The sequence below is a fragment of the Camelus bactrianus genome, chromosome 9 (assembly GCF_048773025.1).
Source record: "Camelus bactrianus isolate YW-2024 breed Bactrian camel chromosome 9, ASM4877302v1, whole genome shotgun sequence".
Taxonomy (NCBI): Eukaryota; Metazoa; Chordata; class Mammalia; order Artiodactyla; family Camelidae; genus Camelus; species Camelus bactrianus.
Window position 1 is genome coordinate 32,725,446 of NC_133547.1, and position 15,692 is coordinate 32,741,137.

General features: G+C 40.8%; 1 protein-coding gene across 1 annotated transcript in view; it reads left to right on the plus strand.

Moving 5' to 3' along the window:
- The first annotated feature begins 902 nt into the window (after window positions 1-902).
- The window catches only part of PLPPR4 (phospholipid phosphatase related 4), a 35,837-nt gene continuing 21,047 nt past the window's right edge, over window positions 903-15,692 (plus strand). Inside the window, exon 1 of the mRNA XM_010950433.3 lies at window positions 903-1,752. Coding sequence (XP_010948735.1) covers window positions 1,675-1,752 — 78 coding nt within the window. The 5' untranslated portion in view covers window positions 903-1,674. The remainder of the gene's footprint in view (window positions 1,753-15,692) is intronic.

A 15,692-nucleotide genomic window follows, 5' to 3' on the forward strand; every position in this document is an offset into this window, starting at 1 on the left:
AAGTCAAGGAATTGGGTTTAACTGGGGCTGGGATTTTGCCAGGTAAGTGTAGTGAATAGAGAGCAGGAAATGAGCGATTATACTGCCAGACTCTAGAACCAAAGTCTGGTAGTAGAAAGTGAGGGCAGGACATGGTAATGGCAGCAAAATGTGAGCATTGGTAGATCAGATAGTCCCCAGGATGCCAAGATCTGGTGGAGTATGTGATAGACTGAGTATTTGTGTCCCCTCAAATTCATACGTTGAAATCCTAACCACCAATGTGATGGTATTCGGAGGGAGGGCCTTTGAGAGGTAATTAGGCTTCAGTGAGGTCATGAGGGTGGTGCCCTCATGATAGGATTAGCTCTCTTTTTCTTCCGTGTGAGCATACAGCCAAGAAGAGCGTCCTTACTGCAACCTGACCATGCTGGTACCCTGATCGGGGAATTCCAGCTTCCAGACAGTGAGAAACAAATGTCTGTTGTTTATGCTCCCTATTCTGTGGTTGTTTTGTTCTGTTTTGATAGAAGCCCAAGCTGACTAAGACAGACTAGCCACTAAAGAAGTGAGTTGAAAAGTGGAATGGGAACTGGCCTTCAGATGCTTGAAACGGAGACTTCAGAGATACTGGAAACGGCCAAGGGCATGTGGTCACGGAAGTGGGTGATCTCGATTAGTATAACGTGGTGTTTTGTGTTTGCTGCGTGTTTTTCTCCTGTCACTTGACACTTCTGCGTTGCCAAAATAATCACAAAACTGAGACAAGCCAAGAACACCATCATGAAAGTGAAGGACTTCATTTAGATGGTTAATATCCGGGAAGTGCCCGTTTTGCGGTTATGCCCGTAACACTGCCGCGGTGCCGGGGTGTGACTGCGAGCTAAGGGCGTACCTGGGCTTTGGGCTCAGCGAGGATGCCCACACGTCGGCTTCCACTGGTGCCGCCCCACTCCCAGACAGGCCACAGTGAGCGTTCATCAGCAGGGGAGTTAGTGCTGTAGGGAGTCAGGGAGACTTCTAGGCAGAGAACCATCAGACTGGGAGGTCATTCCCGGATAGAGGCCAGCTCTCAGCGAGTTCCCACCACGGCCTACTTTTCAATATGGGATCCAAGTTTTAATTTCGCGCAGGTAGAGGTCGGCTTTCACGCTGTGGGTCAGTGCGCAGGAGCGGGCTTCTGCTCGCCAGCAAAACTGAAATTTGAGTTCCTGGAGGGATCCAGGAGGCTTCCGGGGGCGCGGGGCAGCGGGAGGCGTGGGTGCCTGGTCGCCTCCAGCCCCGCTGTTGCAGAATCCAGGGGGTGCATCCCCCTTTCCCGATTCTTGACGTCAAGCTCCGACCGCCGCGAAGCCCGGCAAGGGCGGTGGAGCGCGGAGGAAGGGTGGCAGCGAGGAGAAGCCATTGCAGCAACAGCTTGGAGGAGGGAGCTGGACATCTCCGCCGAGAATCACAGGGGGCGGGAGCCCGAGGAGGGGAGGCAGAGGACCTGCCCGCTCCGGGAGCCGCTGGGTTGCTGCAAAGAGGGGCGGGGAGAGGCGGGGGCGCCGCCTGTAACGCGCTGGCTCCAGCGGTGCCCGCGGGGAATGTGACATCAGCAGCGCCGGGCGCTTGTGGCTGCAGGAGGCATCTCGCCTCGGCTGCGCTGTGCACACCTAGCCCCGGGGAGGACGCAGACCCGGGCAGGCGGCAGGGATGTCGGCGAAGGAGAGGCCAAAGGGCAAAGTGACCAAGGACAGCGTGACCCTCCTGCCCTGCTTTTATTTCGTGGAGGTGAGTTGGCCCAGCGCCTTGGCATAATGCAGATCCTCCGCGCGGCTCCGGAGCCAGTTCGGGTCCCGGACCGTGTTGGAGGCGCGCAGACCGCGCCAGGGTGCGCGCTGCTGCCCCCAAATGCCCGCCTCTCCCCCTTCCCCCCAGCTTTCTCGGGAGCTTCCCCGAGTGTGCCTGCGAGTGCCTGCCGGCCAGGGGTGATTACCACGAGCGATGCCGCTGCTCGGTGGCCTGCAGGCAGGAGATACCTGTGGGAGTGAGTGTGGGGCTAGTGCCCTGGCCCTTCTGCACTGCCTATGTGCACAGCCTGGTCCGTGGCCCAGAGGGGCCGTGACGCTGATATTTCGAGATCTGTGTCCTCAATCTGCTAGTACGTTATCTAGAACTCTGTGAGCTTTCTGTAGGAATTGAAATACACACGGCCATGCCCCGGGTGTGTGTGTGTGGGGGGGGGGGTGCATGAGGGCCGGAGATGTTTATACAGCATTAGGAGTATTGATTGTTTCATTACAAACAAAAACAAAACCGGAAAGCCCTTCCGCTTTTATAATTACTGTGGTGCTCACATCTGCTTCTAAAATTGGGTCCATATCTCTAGGCATCCATCTATTGGCCCTTTGCCATGGTTAACAAAAATTATATACATATACACATGTATATGTATATATGTATATGTATGCATAATAGTTTAAAACTAAGTGACATCATCTGATTTTGCAAGATTTGTACATGTGTATTTATTCTCTGCTGAGCAATATTATACATAAGCAGTTAAAATGCTGGTGTATTCATAATGAACCTCTAACTTACCAAAATGCAGCATTTAAGGGAAGAACAATTTATGGGAGGGCTATGAAGATTGACAGTTACAGTGATTCCATGCACTGTGGTCCATTGCATTAGGAAGACATTTTTAAGCAAGAGGTTTATTAAATCATAGGTAGAAAAAAGATGTGAAAAGATTGGTAGGTTTACTGAAATCATACGGTTTTAAGTATAAAACTATATTCTGTGTAAGTAGAGTCTGGATTGCATAGAGAATTTTAAGACTGTTGCTGAATTGTAAATATCCTTCCTTGGCCGTCTTTTCAGCTGAATATGGAGGTTTTGCACTTCTAAGTACAGATAGTAGGTTCTGTATTTGATGACTGCAAGGCTTTTCTGTGTTGAGGGATAGTCGTTGCCTTGAAACTTGGGACAAGAGACATTGTCAGATTGTTTTTATAGATAACAGTGTATTTGCAAGTTTCTCTTGGGTCTCACAATTTTACAAATGGTTTCAGTGTTAAGAAACATGTATGTGATTTGCATAAGTCTCAGAGAAATGATGGGTGACTCCTTCATCCATGACCCATAGAAAAGAAGGATAAAAAATTGACCTGTTTATTTAGTTAATTGATTTGCTAATTTTTGCTCCTCCTGTTTTCACAAGGGATTTTGAGGCCATGGTTTAGATAATTTCGTTGAAAGCAAATGAACAATTTTCTCAAGAAAAAACAAATGTGGCAGCAGAAGATTCCATGATAAAAAAGGTAAAGGGGTAGAGAGACAGGCTCCCTGCCTGTAAGTTCAACCCTGTCAGGCCACTTGTATGGCTAGTCTGCTGTGGTTTTGTCTGAAGACACTTTCATGCACGTCTAGACCTGTTACATCTGTTTAGGAGAAATCGGTTAATTGCTGGCTTCCACCTCCAGGACACAGCACATCTGAGGTCAGCTAGAAGCTGACCACATATGGATAGTAGCTATATGGCTTCAAGGAATATACTTTCATGAAAGAGGATGCCAGCCAGAGAATTAAGGATATGCCTTTAAAGAATCTATGTGTGGACTTTTCAGATACCTTTAACAGGAGTACATTACCTTTTAAACTAAAATTTTAAAAGAAAAAAGATGCCTCTTAATGCATTTTAAATGGGTCTCTAGGAACAAACATCTCACAGATGTGAGTTCTTTTCCATGAGTGTGGAAATAGCCCCAAATCATTACATTCACTTTGACCCATTCAGATGCCTTCTACAAATTCCTGAGCAGGGCAAAGTACAGAACGGTTCCTTGACGATCAGTCATGGAGTTGGAATGAGCATTTATGGCGTGATGTCTTAGGGGTAACAGATTTCAAAGGGAAAGATACAAAATTGGACTGCAAATTGTCTCTCTGAAACTTAAATGCTTGATGAACCACTGAAGAGCCTCTAGAAAATGGGAGAAGACATTAGTACACCAATTACTTAAGGGGTTGACAGAATGCACTACTGAACTCCTTTGGAATGACTCATTCTGAAGCCAGTGAGAATGAGCTTTGTATCTCCTTTGGAGGCTGAAGAAATATAGCAAGAATTAACGTGTCAGTAAAAATGCTGGAGAGTAATGGCACTTTGCTTCGCAACATATTCTCCTAGACCTTAGTAATTAAAATGCAAAAGTGAAACGTGAGTGAATCTTTCATCACATATCAACCCAAAGCACACATTTCAAGCCTTTTCTGTTACTTCAGACAATAAGTAGCAAAAAGAGGTAAAAATGACCAGAATTTGAGGAGAAAACCATCTCTGGGTCTCAAGTCAGTGACACCATGGACAAGTTAAACTTGGCCTTTCTTCCAGAAGTTCGAGCTGTTTTAAATTGCTGCTCATCATGATAGGTATGAAATGTGAAGAAGTTAACTAGAAACTGAGGGGCAACTTTCATTCAGACCAGAGGGGGCTGAAGTCAGGTTACACTGAATGATGGCAGGAAAAACGGCACCATGGTCTCCTGGGAAAAGCCTGGGCCTTACAGACAGGTGGACCTGGTTCATGTACTACCTACGCCACATACTGCTTGGATAATTCTGGCCAAGGTACTTCTCTCATTCTCAGTGTCTGCATATATAATAAAAAACTATGTGATGCGATATCAAATATATATTGATGGGTAACAGAAATGATAATACTCACATCTTACAGTATCTTATGAGGTGAAAGTATGTAATACACCAGACATCATTTCTGAGCCAGAGTCGGCACTCAGGATGCACCAGTCTCTTCTGCAGTGTCAGGTATGGACAGTGTGGGCTGGGCTGATGTGTTTGGTCGCTAAAACCAAGTCTTCTTGGCCCGGTTCACCACCAGACTCCATGTTAAGCAAACGTTAAGGTAATGGATAGAATTAAGCTTTTCTTACCTCTTTGGTTTTATGCTACCAACTGTTTATGCTGATAAAGGGGTTTATGGTTGACAGTAATTAAATATATCAGTATCACATGGTAATTTGGAAAACACTAGATGATTTCCAGCACAGTACCTCACTTTATGAACAAGTTTGACAGTTCTGTTTTGCATTGTTCAACTTGGGAAAAGAAAGGTCAAGTTATGAACGGAACTCTCAAATAAGGTGAACAGAAAAGCTGGCTGTCTGTGTGCCTAAAGCATTTCCTTTACGCAGAGCGTTACAATGGTCCCACCTGTATTCAGACTCACAATTCTGTGCTCATGAGTCATCCTGTTCCAAGATATGAGTTCACATTGATTTGGTATGTAATATAAACAAATTGTAAATTACCCTTTAAACCGAAAAGATGTAAGTTCTTAATAAGTAAATGGGGAAAAAATTCTTTTCATTTAAACATTCTGCTTTGTGGCATACATTGTTTATTACTAATCTAATGTTTACTTTCTGGGGGTAAAAGAACTATGTTTGACCTATATGCAGAGATATTTTTATAGGGCTAGAGATGCAGATGGTTTGAAAATTCTTGTTTTTCATACACACACACATAAACACAGACGGAGTAGGGGCATCCTCTCCCCATTAAATGCAAAAATCACTGTATCTGAAGCATTACAGCAGGCCTGAAATTATGCAGAAAGTTTTCACTAATTCAAATGTTGCACTTAACAATGGGTGTGTTTCAGGATTTTGTTACTGCAGGTTGATTACTACAGTTTAGGGTCAGTAACTAGACGGTGTGGAGGAGTAAAAGCCATTGTTTCTCTGTTACCATCCTGCCCAAAGAAGTTCAAAGAGTCTCTGTTTAAGCAGAAAAACCCTAGTTAGGTCAGTCTGAACATCATACCTAGACATTAGTGTGTCTTGACAGAACCTTAACATGATTTTTACTTTTTCCCACTGGAAAGTATCACAATATCTTAATTGTAGCAAACATGAATTCACAAGATTTCTGTTCCAGCTCAAGATCTATGTGAAAATTATATAACTCGTTTGATCTTCTTGCTGGGAAATCTAGCTAGCTGATTTTTACATAAACTTAACGTCAGTAGGAAGTACAAAATCACAACATTCTGCATCACACGTACCAAAATAGCAACTGCAGGTTTTTCCCTTTGCTGGATGGCATAGATAGTCTGCTCAAAGAGGTAGTCCAAACCCTGCCAACAGAGATGAGCTGACAAATCTTTCCTCCTCTTTTACAGTCACAATGTGCAAAGCTCTTTGGTGAAAAACAAAAAGGAAAGAGAGATGATAAAAGAGCCCTAAGTTTTAGGAAGACTACATGAGGAAGGACATTTCCACAAACACCACGACCAAGTGCTGAACATGGAACCTGCTGTTAGGGAATTCTGACTGTTCCTAGGTTCCATCAGGATCTTGCTGTGTCTCCACAGTCAAGTAGTCCTGGTCTGACTTTTCTGTAATAGAAAAAAAAAAAAAAGGTGACTTCTACCAACCTCAAAGGGATAATAATAATAATTCTAGTAACAACAAGGAATGGTCAATTTCCAGCCCCCTTTATATGACAGACCCTGTGCGTACATTATATTTAATCCTGAGAACTACCTCAGAAGGTAGTATTAATTGTATTAAGGTAGTGTCAAGAAGGTAAAATCAAGAAGACTGTCATGATTTTTTAAATCAGCAAACTGTAACTCAAAGAACCAAGTATCTTTCTGAGGACACAGCGATTAAAGGAAGGAGCCATGATTTGGGTGCGGGTCCATCTCCAGCTCGCTCTTGCGTTGTGGTTCCATGGCTCCACCTCACACGTGATTCTCATGATAACACTGAACCTAACGAAGGAGGGGGGTCAGGAGACCTGCCTCTGCCGTGACTTGGCGAGCTTAGCTCTGCGGTATCTGCAGGCAAGTACTTGGAAGATGTCATGACGGGGTTCTGTCTGAGTCGTAGAGTTTTTCTCTTCATTCAGCTACTGAACGTGGCTTTGTTAGTGCCATCTCCTGCTTCAAGGAACTGACTTTATTCTGACACAGAGGTTCAGCTGGCACAATGACTGTCTACCTAAAAAGATGCTTCCCTTGGGAAAGCACGAATGGTACCCCTGAGGTTCTCGTGGAGGGAGACTCAGTGCAGAGCTGTGGGTGGAGCTGGAACTGGAATACAATTGAGAAGAGTAGGCTGTGTGGGTCTATGAGAATGATGGCGTTTGGAGAAAAGAACAGACAGACAGAAAGCCTGGGCCAAAGAGGATTAGGAGAAAAAGCCTGAGAAAAACGTAAGGTAGGAGTGAAGTACATGTGAGGGTACTGGGTATCTCATCTGTGAGCGAGCCATGGAGATTAGATTCCTTTAGGCATTTGAACTGTCTAAGTTGGCTTGTTAAATAGAAAGCATTTATGGCACAATTGTTACTGTTTGCTTTGGGAATGTGTTACAGATACTACGCAAAGGGATTTCCTCCCAGCATACATACACACACACACACACACACACACACACACACACAACAGGCTAATTCTCACGCAACCTCTCAACAACAACAAAAAGTGAGGCAATGTATTATTACAGAATGACGTCTAATCAAATCATGTAGTCCAGGAACATCTTGTTTGATTCTTCCGTCACAAGTGAGAAAATGGTGGCTTGCAAAAGTCAGCCGTGTTACCTAAAAACACTATGGTTCATGTCACATCAGAAATAGAACTCAAGTCTCCCGACTGCTGTTCTCAGCCTTGTTCGCAATTATACCATTTCTATAATTCCTTATATTAGAGAGTTTCCCCCTGGATTATAACACTTAAAATACAGATCATTCTAATTCTACATGCATACAAATTGTGCCTGCTGTTTGAAAGTTCCATCTAAATACCTAGGGTCCACATGGCATAGCACCACATGGCGTTAAAACAACACGTTATGAATGGATTTTCTGCTTTTCCAAATTGTTAGGCTCTTTGAAAAGCATGGTTACAGTTAAAGAGCACACAATGGGGAGTGATGTTTCTCTTTCTCATTGCCTAATTGTCCACCTATAATTTCACAATGACTTCTCTGGACATGGGGTCCCTGACAGACAGTATAGAAAGAGGAAACTTTGGGAGGAGTGAGGATGTAAGTCACACCATTAGTAACAAAATCACTTTGAACTTTCTATTATGGTTTAATATAATTTTTTCATACACATTATCTCATTTGATCCTTTAAATACAACTGAGGAGTAGCTATTAAGTCTATTTTACAAATTAACTGAGACTCATGGAGGTCCGAGAACTTGCCTGAAATCCAGGTGGTGCTGGCCTCCCCTGTGCTACAGTGAGAGAAACGTTTGCATTTAAGCTATGAAATGTCTAATTATGAACATCTCTAGATGGTCTTCTAGAATTAATCAGCTGAGAAATGGGCTTCCAGATAACTATAGAATGGAGTACTCTCCTCAGTCAAGTGGATTTTGGAATGTGAAAGCCAGGGACAGAAATGCTAATTTTGACATAATTAATGCTGAGGTGTTTTTGTCCTGGCCGTAATTAGACACTGAATCAATTGCCTCTTAGGTCCATCACTGTTTGGTTGTTTTTTAATCACAAAACATTTATGTTAATCAGCATAAAGGAGAATAATTGCTTTCTTATTTGCTATAAAAAGTTGGCTTCTGTACATTCTTCTAAAACTGGCATTAGACCATTTAGGTATAAATTAAAGACAAGGGGAAATACGAGTAATTAAAGTCAATGCATTTTCAGGAAAAGGTAGACAAGGTGTCAGTCCATCCAGCGGACTGTTGATTGGGAGTGAGACCCTGGAAGTCTGTGTGGATATGTTGTTTACAACTTAATGTTCTCACCAAAAGCTCGTGCTGTAGGAGTGCCTTGGAGGTAAAACTGCTACTTAATACAGTTCTAATTATGCTTCAGAAACGGGGCGTTCACGGATAGTCTAAAAGAGACCAGTCTTACACTAAATACACTCTAAAAGGGGGTGCCAAGATAAAAGCCAGGATGTATTCTGTTTGTTCTGTCATGGCAATTTATTGAATTTATTGAATAAATATTTATTGATTGCTTACTACGTGCCTTTTGGTTAAATTAATGGAAATAATATGGACTCATTACTGGTGTACGTCCTCATCTCTAGTAGAATTTCAGTAAAGATTCGCTGGATGGAGTAAAGCAGGACTCGTAGTGATGAACATATATTTTTCCTTAACTTTCTTTTCCCAGCCAGAGGAGACATTTGTATTTTTTTTTAAATTTCTACAACAACTTTATTTTGAAAAACCCGAGGGCACTACTCTGTCATCTGAAACGATAAAGGATTGAAATCAAGTTTTAAGTGTTCCTGAGACAGGTAGGAAAAATAAACAGTCTCACCCTACAACCTTATGGATGTCACAAAGTGGTTTTGACCAGAATAAACCAAGTCAAAGACTGAATAAAACACTGGGTTTATAAGAGATGAAGTGAGGCCCCTAGGAGCCAAAAGACGGTAAATGAGTCTGCAGGTTATGTTTCCTCAACCTCAGGTTCCAAACCAGTAAGTACTTGTAAAATAAGCGGCGATAAAGGCTAAGATTAAGTCAATCTCCAAGGCCTATGAGTCCTTATGCCTTTTTTTTTTTTTTAACATTTTTTATTGATTTATAATCATTTTACAATGTTGTATCAAATTCCAGTGTAGAGCACAATTTTTCAGTTATACATGAACATATATATATTCATTGTCACATTTTTTTCTCCGTGGGCTACCATAAGATCTTGTATATATTTCCCTGTGCTATACAGTATAATCTTTTTTATCTATTCTACAATTTCTTAATTATACTTACGCTCATTTTATCATCTAGAGCATATGCATTATGTGAGATTTGAGACTTCAGAGACAGACATCATTTAAACAAAGAACTTAGAGTTTTAATTTTCACAGAAAATTATTTTAGTTACACAAGGACCATATGACAGCAAAGACCATTTTTTGTGGGTATGGTAGGGCAAGCTATTAGATACTAATTTTTTAGTAATAAAATGTGCTTCTTTGTCATATGTACTTGTATTCCATGTTACACTGTATTTGTTTTGTATATTTGTTCATGAGTTTTGGATGCATCTCATAATGAAACACATAAAACAATCATGTTTAATTTAAAAATACTTTTAGGATGTTGGAAAATAAAAGTTATTAATGTCCCACATTAACAGCCCTCCTTCCATATCACTTTATTCATCAACCCCTTGCACAGATACATTCAAATAAATAAAGTCTTCAGCAGCCTTGCAAAATCTTTCATCTTAAAGGTGGGCTCATAATGTGCATTTAAGTATGATCTAAGCGTGTAGGAGTCAGGCTGGGAAGGAGAGAGTGATTCACGAGACATTGTTAAATGCTCATCTCCAAAAGTAGATTGGAAATCCCTTCTCTGGGTAATTTACAGCACACATGAAATATATCAGGTACATAGTATATACCCAATAAATGTTTGTTAAATAAATAAATTATTACATAATAGAAAATATAAACTTCTATAGTGCTTAAATGAAATGGTTTAAGGGTAATTTTGATAACCTGAATTTAGTAAACAACTCAAAAAAGTAATTTAAAAATACTGATGTCTCTAATTCAATAATTTGTATGTATATAAATAAGACTGTCACATTAAATATCAAAATAAGAAATTTTATTCTCTTATTCCACATCTGAAATATAGAATTTTTAGTTAATTTCATTTCTCTGACATTACTGCAATATTTCCCCCTTTCATTCCTATCTTTTGATATTAATAAATACCTGTCGGATCCCAAAGGTACTATATTCTTTTATAAGACTGGTCAGACAAAAATATACATGTTTTTTCTGTGTGAGCAAAATAATCTCATTAATAGTGAAAATACTATTTAATCTGAGTATTTTAAAATCTTACTTTTTAGGAGACATCAAAAAATATATGCACAATACCCCTCACAGCAGAAATTGTAGACTGACAGTCATGGCATACAAAGGAAAAAATGTAGTTTATATTAATTTATTTTTTGCTATTTTTCAGTGTCTTTGGGAAGGTAAGCTCGGTGGTAAAAAATGTGAGCAGGAGGCAGTAGGTATAATGACTACAAACATGAACTCAGGTGCTAGATCTCTTGAGTTTATAATCTAGTGGATAAACTGTATAATCCTGCACAAATCATATAATTTTCTGTTTCAGTTACCTCATCTGTAAAACGGGGATAATAATAGTACCTCCATCAAAAGGGTGTAGTGAAGATTGGATGAGTTCAGAAAAGTCAAGTATATACTTTAAATGGTACCTGCCAAATATTAGTAGCATTGAATTTTGATTTGTACCATATTTTTAAAACACAGGTATATGTTCTAAGGGTAAAGAAATTACAGCCGTAAGGAAAAATTTCAAAGCAAGTACTTTTAAGAATTGAAATGCAAGTCCCCAGCCTTAGGTCTTAGTCTCTAATTAGATTCAAAGAACAAAATGCTTTCCAAGACAATACACATGCTTCAGTGTCTAATTATATAAGAGGAGCAAATCAGGACCTGAGGTTAGAGCTGGTGACTACAAAGCTTACTACCCCAAGCCTAATGCTAGATCAATATTCAGGTGATGAAGCAGTCACGTACCATTATTTTAAACTTTACTGTTGGATCATTGAGTGACCGTAATTAGTCTTTTTAGAGCTGTAAAGACGTAATTTATACTTGGGCATGAAAACATAGGACACAATTTTCCCATTAAACTTAACATTATATTAGGTCTGTTTGCTCTTCTCTATTAATTACCATTGCTATTCTGAGGACTTGATTTGAGTTTCTTGTGTTTTTTAATGTTAAAAAAATATTAGAAATCTAGATATTCACAGAAGAGGGGTTTTCCATGGTGGAAATAAACAAGGATCTTTTTACTTGGGGATTGTTCTTTTGTCATGCTAATTACACTACAAGAATTGTGTAAACATTTGACATTTCTGTTCAAATCATCCACCCAGGCATTAATTTATTTTACACTGAAGATACCCGGTATGTTGGGTCCTTCCTGTGGACAGAGACATGAATGAGAGAATCCCCTGCTCTCAAGGGTCTTGCCATCGAGCAAGAGAGAAAAGTAAAGGAGCAACTGCCCACCCATGGCAGTTGCTGTGCCAGAGGCATTCAGCGGGCCACCTCCGTGCAGTTGGAGAAAGCCGTCCAACGAAAACGCAACAGGAGAGCTTTAGATGTGCCCGATTCCTGACATTTGTATTCGAAGTCATTCACTAAGGGAAACAGAAGTGAAGATAAAAGCAGACCACATCCAACATATAATGAAGGGGTCTTCTGATATTAACAAAAAAAACAAATTAAAATAACATTGGAGAAAACTTCCCAGGGTAGAACGTCAGAGACCTTGGGCTACTATACAATGAGGAGTATGATTTGAAAGTGCCTGCCACCCCTTCGCTCTTAGTGTCATGAAACCCCATGTACACATGGCCCGCTCTCACGTCTGTCCTTTAAAGTGGCTTTTCCGCTGAAGCCTGGGGCCATCCTTTCCTGAGAAGCCCCAGACTGGTGCCAGATGGCGACATGTACCAAAGTGGCAGCAGGTGCCGTGGGGCTGGTGCTTCCAGGAATGGAACAGATCGGGTTTCAACGGCTGGCCTGTACTTAGACTCCAGGCATGCTGTTTAACTTAACTGGAGCAGGGGCTTCATCTTAAAATTTATCTAAAAATCCCCAGGGAGGTTGTGAGTATTAAATTAGGTGATTTATGGGGAAATGTCTAAATAAAAAGTCAATAAACGTTCTTTTCTTTTTACCTAAGAGTAGGAGCTCCATAAATTCTTTTGGTAACTGAAAGTCAAATGAGCTCTAGAAAGGAGAGATACTAGACTGGAGAAGCAGTTTCATGTTTGAGTCATAAGGAGATGCTGGCAGAGGAACCGTTTAAGAGTATTTAAGAATTAAGAGCAAGGGTGGCTTTTTTCAAACAGCACATACCCTCTGCAGCATCCTCTTCCTGTCTGGGAACCGCAGCCATTGTAGCAATGTCGGGAGGGAGAGTGGGTGGAGATCCATGAGCAAAGCAGCTTAGCTCATATTTCCTGGACTAGAGCAGCTGGGTAGGAATCTGGGCGCTCCACTCACCTGCTCTGTAACCTATGTCTCAGTTTTCTCATCTGTAAATTGGGCGTGCCAATAGATGCTTTATAAGGTGTAGATTGCAGTGAACTATTATCGAACTTAGCACAGTGTCTGGCACCTAAAACCTCAACACATTCTGCATATTGTTAAGAAATTGTCCATTTTTTGTTTATTTGATGGCAATGCCCTGATTTCTTTTGATTTAATTCAATAAATATTTTCTGGACACCTAAAATATTCAAGACACTGTGTGAATTACAAAGGTCTCACTTTGAAGTAACAGAGCTTAAGAGAAGGGCTAGTAATATGCAAATAATAATTACACTTTAAGGCAGAATAACAGGAGCTACAATAAAGATACGTATGGTGCCCACGAGGCAGAATCTTCAGTCCTGAATGGAGACCATGGGGAAGGCTTGTGGGAGAAAAAACTGTGATATCGACTTCTACAAGGACAGTTTTTGTGGGAAACAGACGTAAAAATGTAATATAAAGCAAAGACTAGAACATGCCTTTTTGGGTCATAAGTGTAATGGGGACTTAGGCTGTTTGTGGGTTGACAGAGTGCACGGTAGTTATAAAGCCAAATTAAACAAGACAGGAAGATCGACGCTGTAATATAAAAGGCCAAAGTGTCATTTTAGGAAATTTGCACTTTATTTTGTAATTAGGGGGGCACTATTAAAGGCATGATTAGATGTGAATTCCAAAAAAATTAGCCTGGAAGTATGGTGGAGGATGAAATGACTTGAGGGGAAATAGAGGTTAAAAAAAAGAATCTAGTACATTATATATGGTAGTGAGAGTGTGAAAGAAATGAAAGGAATGTTTCTTACACCGTGACAGCACCTGGAGAATTTTAGAACTAGCTGCAATGTAAGAAGCCCCTCTTTCCACTGATAACAAATAAGGCCCAGGAAGGTTAAGTGACTTGCTCCAAATCCCAGAAACTAGTGGAATAAATGAAGGGAGAATGGATTTTGCTGATTCTGAAGCCAGCGTTGGTTTCCCCCAAACACACTGCCCCGTTTTTACGTGTATCTGTGCGTGTCTCATCAGCCACCTCCATCCTATTTGTGAAAACTAGTTTAGATTTCTAAACCTCGAATAATGTTATAGACTCATTCTGCCCTACTCTCAGTGACACTAGAAGTGTTAATGCGCTTTTTATAGACTATATTTTTGAGGTTGATTGTAGTTAATCCAAATATGCTACAGTTAGAGTGAAGACAGTTTAATAAACCATAAAGCTCTAAACTCTGTTATTATTACTACTATTGTCAATATTTAAAGGGAGCATTTATCTATATCAGCTAGAAGGCAAAAAATACTAAGGAATGTCATTAAAGACTGAGCTGTAGGAAATGGAAAATTCTGTCCTATTTCTTGACCAATGGCAACCTACTTCTTGCCATAAGCTTTAATAAAATTACTTTGATCTGTTAATATTTCTTCCGGTTTGAATTTCATTTCAATAAAACATATTAATGTTTTAAATGTCACATTTTATATGATGTGGGATTACTTATCAGGATTGGTTCCCAGCCTCCCATTTAAAATTTGTTATTAATATAACGAATGTTCTTTTTCTCTGAGATTCTCTCTTGTACATGAATGATACGAAGAGACACAGTTACCTCCTTTGGTTCTTATGACATTATTCATATCAAATCAAAAAGTTAATTTAACTTTTGAACTTTCTTGAGCAAGTGTTGCTCTTCTGCAAGTGGAGGTGATGTTGCAATCATCCTGTATCAATGACTTGCGGCTTTCTACCTGTAGCCTTGGACTCCCTCAGAAGCCCCAGGTTAGCGTCTTACTCTTTTCTTAACAGCTACATTTGGATAACTAAGAGGCACCTCAGTTTTAATATTTCCAAAACAGAACCTTAGATTCCTCCTACTCAAGGATTTCCCAGCCTTCCTCACCCCAGTAAATGACACCAACAAGCCCCAAGTCCTCGAAATCAACCTTAACTGTTTTCTCTCCGATAGCCAACCTGTCAACAAGTGCTGTCATTTCTGTCTCCAAAGTTATATCCAGAATCTTCCAGCTTCTCTGTATCTCAGGACCACACCCTAGAGAGAGCCGTCATTGTCTCTTGCCTGGATTACTGCAGTTGCCGAGCATCCTCTAGCAGTTAAGCGTCAGGAGCGCAGGGTGTTTCCTCTGTTTTGTTTACTGTTACGTTCCTCACACTTAGAGCAGTGCCCAGCACATACCTGGCACTTGATAAGTATTTGCTGGGTTTTGAAGAGCCTGCTAAATTTTCATGCTGCTTCTACTTTTGACCCACCACAATCATTCTCAACCCCAAAGCCAGAGCGATCTCTTAGTAAAATATATTTCAAGGCTTACTATACCTTTCCAAAGTATTTCCAAACATACTTTGGAGAAAATACTAACTCCTGCCGTGGCCTGTAAGTCTGTGCAAAGTCTGGCCCCAAGTCCACCTCTCTGACTTCATCGTATATCACTTCTCCCTTCTGACTCCGCCTTTTACCTGGTTTTTATGTGGTTAGTTCATTCTTGCCCATCCTAGTCTCTGTTTAAATGACACCTACTTAGGTAGGACTTCCGTGGTCTAAAACAGCAAACCGGGCACTCAGTTACCATAGCCCCCCCTCTTTTATCTTCTTTATAATA